Below are 9,440 nucleotides of genomic sequence, written 5' to 3' on the forward strand. Positions count from 1 at the left end.
TTGAAGATGTCCACAGATATTGGAACACACCCACTGGGAAGGACGCCAAACTCAGAGAGAAACGACAGTCTAGAGATATTTCCACGCTTTGTTTCCAGCACTGGCCCATACGCATGTCCATCCTTTTAACCAGTTCTCACAGCTGCAGCCCATGAAGAGGATCAAGGCCCTTTCCTCCCCCATAGACCATGCCATTCCCATCTCTCCCTTATCCTCTCCTCCCTGTGTGCCCTAGGATGGAGAGGGGTTGGGCCTGGGTCTCCTCTGACTGCCCAGCCAGAGTCTGCCCTTCCCCAGCCTCTTCCACAACCTCCAGAGCCACACTTTCACTCCCTGTTGGCTGTTCCTCCTCTCCTTCGGAGTCAGTCTCCAACAGGGGCATGACAGCCAGCTTCCACTCTCTGTATATATTTGAAGTTACAATGGCACTGAAAAAAAATGACTTATTGCTGATTTTCACTTATGACCATTGCAGCATTCCCATGGTCATGTGATCAAAATTAGGTGCTTGGCTACTGCCATGTATTTATAACAGCTGTCCTGTCTTGGAGTCATGTGATCACCATTTGTAACCTTCTCAGCTGCCTTCTGACAAGCAAAGTCAATGGGGAAAGCCAGATTTTCTTAGTGACTGCATGATTCACTTAACAACTGCCTTAGGTTATTTAACAACTGCGGCAAATAAGTCATAAAATGGAGCAAAACTCATGTAACAACTGCCTTGTTTAGCAATGGAAATGTTGGGCACAACTGTGGTTGCAAGTTGAGGACTACCCATGATACTATCCTGAAATATGCTATGGTCACATCTGACTTCAACATGACATACAAATGAATGCAATGAGTGCCCAGGATGCATTAAGGCTAAATGCCACTGCTACTCAGTTAGTATGTTATGATGATGCCTACCTTAAAGTAGGATCTACAATTCGGGGCTGCTAATATGTGATCTTATATGTGTCTATTCAGAAAGAGAGTCCCATTAAATTCAATAAGGGAAGATTTTATGACATTATAGCTTTAAGATGCTATAAGATAAAGCCACTCAGCTAATTTTTTTAGATATAATGCTATAATAGATTTTTTTTCCAAACTCAAGCGTCTTGATCAAAATTTAAAGCAATTCCCACTCAGTATGAAGTGCCTAGTCAAAACTGTATTTCTAGAGTCGAATTTCTGAAAATTTATTTGCCACAAGATATTCTAGACCCGTCATTATTAAAACAATGCAACTTGAATCTAAATCCTACCTTTAAAAAAATGACAATGTCACTCCACTACTGCACACTCCCAAATCATAAAGCTCTGCTAAAGCAAACGAAATGGAGCCATTGAGTCAATTCACTCTGCTGGATTATATTTGAAGAACGCATATTGATTGCTAGGACCCAAAAGATTACTGAAAGTTTCTTGGTGACATTTCCAAAAGAAGTAATTTATAACAAAAGTTAATCAAATATTATACAATATTTCAGTGGCTAAATACACAAATCAGGGTATCTTTTAATTTTGTTAACTATGGTTTGCTGATTCAGTTGCAATTATTTTGATCCATACGTGTTAAATGAAACACAATTTCCAAACCATAAAAGATGAATCCACTCATTATCGTGAACTAAAATCAAACAAACTATATTACATTGTCAACTTATGTTGTAATTAGAGCACAAATTACTGTAAACTTATTTGCAGTTTAAGAAGTCAGAAATACAGACTGAAGGATACTTCATTTTTAATTTTATAAATATCTCTCTTTGCCTTCAAGGCACTTTTTTATATCATGGAATAAGCATAGTCAAAACTTCAACATAATAATGCAAAGCCTATCCCATATTTGCCGTACAAAAATAATACTGACCTAACTTCAGGATTGCAATAAGCATTATTGTGATTATAGATAATCCTATCTCTATCTTTATATCTCTGTATCTCTGTATGAAATACTTTAAAATATACTGTCAGAGGTAGTCTTTGTGTGGCATCTCATCCAAGGGACAGAAGGTTTTTGGAATGTTACAATGAAGTCACTGTAAGGGTCAGGACCAAAACTTTGTTTACTTGTTTAGAGTTTCTCTAGAGACTCAATATACTCATCTGAAGCCCATCAGAATCTTACAAGGCCTATCCTTGTAAGAATACACTTAAAGAATTAACATTTCCAACGATACAAATCAATGATTTGCACATCTATACAGATTTGAAGAATAAAGGCCGGGGAGACATTCAAAAGATGCTAATACTGCTTAGCACTATATGAATTATGAAAACGGGCAGCATAAATCACCCCCTTTGCCACCAGTTCTAAATGCATGGCTTACTAAATCCAATGCCTTGGATTCATCTGCGTTGTCAAACCCAGGCAATTGGATATAGTAAACCATGGTTCATTTAAATCATGAATTAGAATGTTGCACAAAGATATCCTCCATAGGATATCAAGTCTAAGAACTTATCCAGTTTCCTCCATCATTCAACTGATAACACTTAGTTGGAAGGCAACAAACTGGTCTCCTTGCTGCCATCAGCAACAGGAAAACAGCAGTCTTGATAACAACTGATAGAGGGGGAGAGATGGATGTACCTACATATGTATAGTCTATCTTCATATTGCCCAATAACAGGCAATATTTCCTGTTGATGATTCTTACAAGAATTAGGAAAATCTTACAGGGTCAGTACAGTTCCTCAGCCTAAATAAGTGTTCCATTCTGTGCTCAGAAACATAATTATTTCTAAGCAAAGTTGCTTAGGATTGCCTAAATTGATAGGGTATTGGATTTTGTATGTTGATGACCCTGCATGCATTATTACAGGGGTCCCTAGGCTGGGCTGCACAGTGAACCCAACTCTCAACTGTGCATGCAAGGGATCTAGGTTGTCCACGCCTCCCCCCACAAGGAAAACTTGTCTTCCATGAAATTGGTCCCTAGCGCTACATAAGTTGGGGGCTGCTCAATATTAGTCACTAATGAGATTTGTTTATGCCTTTCATTATACTGTAAGGTGATTAGGCTGCTTTTTTACTTAGCTGATTTCTCTGAATCCAGCCACTGTGGTTTGTATAAATTCACTTAATTAAGGCCTATATAACAAATCGCAGTTCAAGAAACCATAGTTTGGCGTGATGTATTAATGAATCCTAAGATTCTCAGTCCTTTTCCTTTATAAAGATAGCAAAACAAATGAAATACCGGTAGCAATCTTCGAAGGGCAAATGAAACCCCACTGAATGTTATGTTTGACAACCCTGTTGTAAGGAATATAATTTTCAGAGCAATGACATAGAGATACACATACATAATAACTCCCAAGAGCTTTTTCTGCTAAGAAAATTAGAAGAGTGATTCATTCATATATCCTAATGAGCTGTTATGGGCTGGTTTTTCAAATAGCAATTATGGTGGCTTCACAAACAATAATAAGCCATAAAGCAATGGTTCCAAACTGGAGCACCTAGATTTGCACAATGCACCATTCCAAAAACTGTCAACAGTATTGGCTAAAACATGATCTGCAGTTATTCTCCAATGGAATTATCAAAACAGGCAAAAGATGGATGACTTGATGACATAGTTCTTAATATGACAACAAAGACCTCCACCATTGACATCATAAAAGAACCCAGAGCAGAATACAAATTTAAAAAGCTATCTGTAATAAAAAAGAATCAAAAGTAAAAATCAACCATAATATATATATATATATATATATATATATATATATATATATATATATATATATATACATACACACACACACATACATACACACACACATACACACACATACATATACACACACACACACATGTGTGTGTGTGTGTGTGTGTGTGTACATATATATATATATATATATATATATATATATATATATATAATTTCATGTACTTACATGTATGGCATTCAGCTTTGTTGGAGTATTTTCCGCATCATTGTAGTTGTGCTTTTAAAGTTGTAGCAAGTTTGGCAGAATCATCTGCCATCATCAGGCTTCTAGGAATACAGAAGCCTGATGATGGCAGATGAGATTCTGCCAAACGTTGCTACAACTTTAAAAGCACAACTACAATGACGTGGAATACCTGAACAAAGCTGAAATCTCTTCTCTCTCTCTCTCTCTCTCTCTCTCTCTCTCTCTCTCTCCATCCACTAGAGAAGGATTAAAACAAGGATTCATTTTAAAGAGTAGTCAGAGAATCCAGTCCAGGAGCAGTTGTGGTAACTACCCAGGAGAATAAACATGTTGCCAATTGTCAAGTAAAACAAGAAATCATGAGGGCCATCTATACTTTCCTAGGAAAGTTCCCTAACTTTCTATGAAGAAGGTCCTACTCTAAAGTGAGAGCCAGCCTCACTGGTGGGGTTACTTGGGCGATATAGTAGGAGGTAGTCTTTTACATTTCATTAAATTCAACAAGCTGATATACTGCAAAGCCCTAGTGTCCAACATTGCCTTCATGTTCACTAGAGACTCTGTTCACCAGCCAGTCCCTTATGGAAGATGACTGCAAGAAAGACAGCAATAAGATGAGGATGGCAGGGAATATCCTAGAAAAGGTAGCTTGTAACTTGTTTGATTTGCCTCCCATCAAATGTATGATAAGGGACAATTGACAGTTTAGCAACAAGAATGTTAGAGTTCTCTCACAGCAACCATTTTCTGAATGTATTCTCCATTATACTTGAAAATTTCAAAGCTACCAACCAACTAAATAGGCTAGAGGAAAAAAAAGCGATCGATCAAAACAAGCATTTCTTGATCAGTGGCAGTTCCAATTCAAGTATGAAGTAAATAATGTCACAAAACAACAGTTTTTTCGGAAATCAGAATGAAACAATTGGAGTACTATGAAAACATAACACAAAAGCCACATTTACACTTTGGTAAATTGTCTGTTGTTTTTCTGAATAGTAAGCCCATATGTTTACAAGACCTATGACTCTCTCTGTGGAGAGTAACTGATTTGAGAGAAGATGTTATAATGGTCTTCTGTGTCTAGTATCATATTCTAAATTTTGCTTCATGCAAATAAATAACATACTTCTGTGTTTCACACTGCATACACTTATTTGTCATCCTTTCCTAAATTATCCTTGAAATCTTAACTAAATCAGACCAGACCAGGACAACTATGGACAGTTTAAATAATGCCCCTATAAAATACTGTTCTGAATAGTGGCAACAGAGTGATCAACAGAGTAAAGTTTCTAACAGAAAACAGTCAACTCTCTTGCTTGTATCTTTAAAGAACCCTTTATCTTAGAATAAATTACACATCTCTCCAAGTTGGTCATGTGTGTCTGTTTACTTGGAAATTATTCACTGACTTCAATGAGGCATAGTGCCTCAATGGGACACAATGAACACAAAATATTGTAGTTTACAGTTCACACATTAATACATAATCATCTGATTTCTGTGTACTTGATGCTTGTACTCTTTTGGTGACTAGGAGTTGAAATTTAGGAATGTGGTTTCACTTGTTTACCAGACAAGAATTATTTCAACATTACAACTATGCATAATTAAAATGTTTTTCAAGATTGTACCTGCAAAGTAAAAGCCTGTGTGGCAGATAATAACAGTATGCCATTTCTGTGATTTAGGTATTGTCCTAAATTTCCAGCACATCAGCATTTTTAGGCACAAGCATTCAAAGAAGGGGAAACACAAAGTATTGAAAGATAATAACCACCCCACCCCTGCAAATAAAGACAGACTGACAGTTGAATGTAAATCTTGCTGCTCACTTGTACCTTAACTTGATAATTTGTAACAGCTACTTCCCACTGGATACATATTCTAAGAGAGGTGCCTTCTAACCTTTTGTCAGGAACAAATTGCAACTGTTATCTTGTTATATTATATATTAAATCCCACAGTTGAAGAGTTGAAAGTAGAAAGATACTCTTTTCCCATTCCAATTCCCATTCATTATTTCCCATTCATTATTCTATAGTAGACAATAACAAAACAGGAGAGAGAGAGACGGAACAATGACAGATGGTCACCTTGTAATGCTTTGGGCGGGAGACGCCTCTATTATTTACCATTGCCTTCTCTGTGTTAATATTGTCACTTCTTCTTTTGGGTAAATATTCTCTGAAAGCTTTTGATGGGAAAAAGGCTACTCTTCTCCTTACAGCCTACATTGCAATGAAAAGACGCTCCCTCTTTTCATACTTCTTTCAACCTTCTCCCAATGGATTAGACAAGGAGAAAACCCTGAGCTTTGTTTCGAAAGGACACAATTGTGTTTCACCTAATCTGAATGACTAGTCATAACCCCCAGATGTCAAAAACACCACTCAACATTTCTGTTTTCAGTTTAGTCCCCCCACTCTCTATCTAAATGGAAAAAACAGTGTCTATTTAAGGAGGTCAACTGAAAGGAAGTAACCTTTTGCACACAAGCTGATGGAAGGGTTGATTTTTTTAAAATCATTCACAGGGAGCCAATCCACATCCTTCACTATAATATGTAGCAGTGACACAAACATATAATGGGACATTGTACAATAACAACGTAGCATCTTTGAGTTATTTCCCTTGATTCCTTTTGTTATTCTTCTTCTTCGTGTTTGCAACGGATGAATGATTCAACACATAGACCAGTAAAAGAAATGGAGCAAGAATCCAGAATGGCAGACAAGGAGGCACTACAAGAAGCATCAACCTACCTGTCCCAAAGGCTTTGGCCACTAGCCACGCTAGATTACAGGCGATCTTTGCTCGGGCGAAATCGTAGTGATCAAACGGTTTGATGGCTGGGACAATGAACGTCTTCTTCATCTCCTTGACGTCCGCTGAATCCCCCATTTTTTCTTCCCTCTCCCTCCCCCACCCCGGCCCACGGAACCTCTTCCCTTCCCCTCCCCCTACGAGGGATCTACATGGTTCTCCTGCCGGAAGGAGCCGCGTTGGAAAAAAACGGGCATCTGTCAAAACCCCCGAATCACGTTTCGACCTCGATTTTTGTTGCGGCAGAAGAAGCGAGGCGGGCGCGCCGTTTCACCGGGAGCGATCTCCCTCTCCGCCCCTCTTTTGCCGCTGCATAGGAATGTGAGGAAAGGGCTCGGGGCCCCTCTTTTTTTTCCCTCCCCTCCTTTCTCCTCGGGCGCTTTGTCTCAGTCCCCAACGCCAATTGTGAAATAACGCAAAAGAAGGGCAACTTTGGAAGATTCCCTCAGGCAGGATCGTCTTCCCCACGCCGTCCTCGCTCTTGAAAAAGGAGACCCGAAAGAGATTCCTTCTCTCTCTGCCCTTCTAACCGAAGGCGGCGGGGGCGGGAAAAGGAGTCCGAGTGGGAGGGAGGGAGGGAGGGAGGTGGCGGCGGGGCTTTTCCTGCAGTAGCTGGAAGAGGAGGCGGCGAAGGCGGAGGCGGCGGCGGCTGGGAGATGGCCAGCAGACCGGCGGGACTGCCCAACCAGCCGGGCGCGCCACAGCAGGAGAGATACGCGGCGGAGCTGGGTGTGGCGCGCGTTTGCTCTTTCCTTCGCTCCCGGGTCCTCTCCGTTTCCTTCCGCGCCTCAGCTCCAAAGGAGAGCCCCTGTCCTGTCCTCCCTCCGCCCTTTCCGAGGCTGCCTTGCCAAAACCTGCCGCCCTTTCGGCGCTCTCTCTCTCTCTCTCCACCCGGTTCTGCTGCTGTCGGTGCTTCCGCCACTACAGCCGCACTAGGCTGGGGAAGGAAAAAAAAAAAGGAGAAGGGGGGTGGGGGTGGGAAAGGAGCCCGGCACGCAGACGCATGCGCGCTCCGCTGCCTCGCCACAGCCCCCTTTCCTCATGGTGAACGGGCTTCGGCTTGGGCGGAGCTGGTGGGGCGGGGAGGAGGATGGGGGGCACACCAGAGAGGACAGAAAAGCGGAGCGGTCTTTCCTTGACGTCCGGCGTGACTCGAGGAGGGTCACGTGGCCGACCGGCTCTATAAGTGGCTGATCTGGATGCGGGGTTGCGGCGCGTCCCATCGTCGCCCGTCGTCCGAGGCGCATCTTCTGAGCAGAAGGGAGACTGGAGCCATCGGGCTAATGGGAAGAACCCTGGAAGGCCTGGAGCAGAGGCCGCGGCGGGGAAGCGAATCGGCCGCGATGCTCTGCCGTATCGCTTGCAAGGAAGCTCCCCCCTCTCATTTTTTCTTTTTTTGCAAAGACGGATGCCTTGGAACCGATGTCTGAGGCCTGAAAAGGGCCTCCTAACGAACCGGTTGTGGGGTTTGGTTCATTAACATGTATTAGGAAGATGCTCTTCTCCTTCTCCTTCTTCTCCTTCTCCTTCTCCATCTCCATCCCGTTAAGATGGTTATGGACGTCTGCTGACTCCCAGAAAATTGCATCAGTGATGAAGTGGGTTTTAGTTGACAAAGGATTTTGGTTCTATTTTTGTTGCTTTTTTCCCTCCTTAGATATTCTTAATTCACAAGAATCTCTGTTTATCAGTGAGAATCAGTTTGCTGTTAGTGGATTCAAGGCACCAGGCTAGAAACTGGGAGATCTTCAGTTCCAGTCCTGACTTAGGCATGAAGACAGCTGGGTTGACCTTGGGTCAGTTGCTCTCTCTCTCTGTTGCTTCTGAAAACCCTTGCCAAGAAAACGAAGGATTTGTCCAGGTGGTTGAAAAAATATTAATTTAACCTTTCCTATCTTAAGGCATGTGTATATACGGTAATACATGCAGAAGTGGTATTCAGCAGGTTCTGACCAGTTCTGGAGAACCAGTAGCGGAAACTTTGAGTAGTTTGGAAAACCGGCAAATACCACCTCTGACTGGGCCCACCCCATCTATTCTCTGCCTCCCATTGAGTCCCAGCTGATCAGCTAGGTCTTCTTTTGTTGCCCTGTGCAGGAGAACAGATCTGGAAATCAGGTCAGTGGGGTGGGGAGGAAATGGTGATTTTGCAGTAACCTTCACCCAGGAGTGGGGAGGGAATGGAGATTTTACAATACCATTCCCCTGCCATGCCCACCAAGCCATGCCACACCCACCAAGCCACACCCACAGAACCAGTAGTTTTTGAATCCCACCACTGAGTACACATGGAATATAATCCATGTATGTTTCAGTACAATACTGCAAAATTATACAGTGTCATTGTAAATGAAATGAAGAGCATAAAAATCGCAATTCTAAACCAGCATGACATTTTAAACTGCCTGGACAACTGAGCCTTGCTGAAATGGGGAGGGTGTTTCAGGGGTAGATTAACTGCATAAAGAAATCTTTTGAGTGCAAAATCCAGAGAGATTTTCCTGAAGATCTTAAGAACACTTTGCCCATTATATTTAGCTTTTGTTTGTTAAATTGTCGTTTGATGAATAAACCACTTTTGACTGGCTTATTAATTATAAGCCAAAACCAAAGAAACCTTATCAATTATTATGAAGATAGTAGCATTAAAAATAGAATCAAGGAGGATCAAGTTCAAAAGGGTTAACTCTCATAAACAT

The 9,440-nt window shown here is 41.5% G+C and overlaps 1 protein-coding gene across 2 annotated transcripts in view; it reads right to left on the minus strand.

The window, feature by feature from the left end:
* Positions 1-7,685, minus strand: part of CAMSAP2 (calmodulin regulated spectrin associated protein family member 2) — a 79,377-nt gene extending 71,692 nt beyond the window's left edge. For both annotated transcript variants that reach the window (XM_026700448.2, XM_087930301.1), the window contains exon 1: positions 6,681-7,685. In XM_026700448.2, coding sequence (XP_026556233.2) covers positions 6,681-6,819 — 139 coding nt within the window. In that variant the 5' untranslated portion in view covers positions 6,820-7,685. The remainder of the gene's footprint in view (positions 1-6,680) is intronic.
* Between the last annotated feature and the right edge of the window lie 1,755 nt (positions 7,686-9,440).

This window comes from Pseudonaja textilis, chromosome 3, assembly GCF_049901715.1.
Source record: "Pseudonaja textilis isolate UNSWEBS1 chromosome 3, rPseTex1.2, whole genome shotgun sequence".
NCBI lineage: Eukaryota > Metazoa > Chordata > Lepidosauria > Squamata > Elapidae > Pseudonaja > Pseudonaja textilis.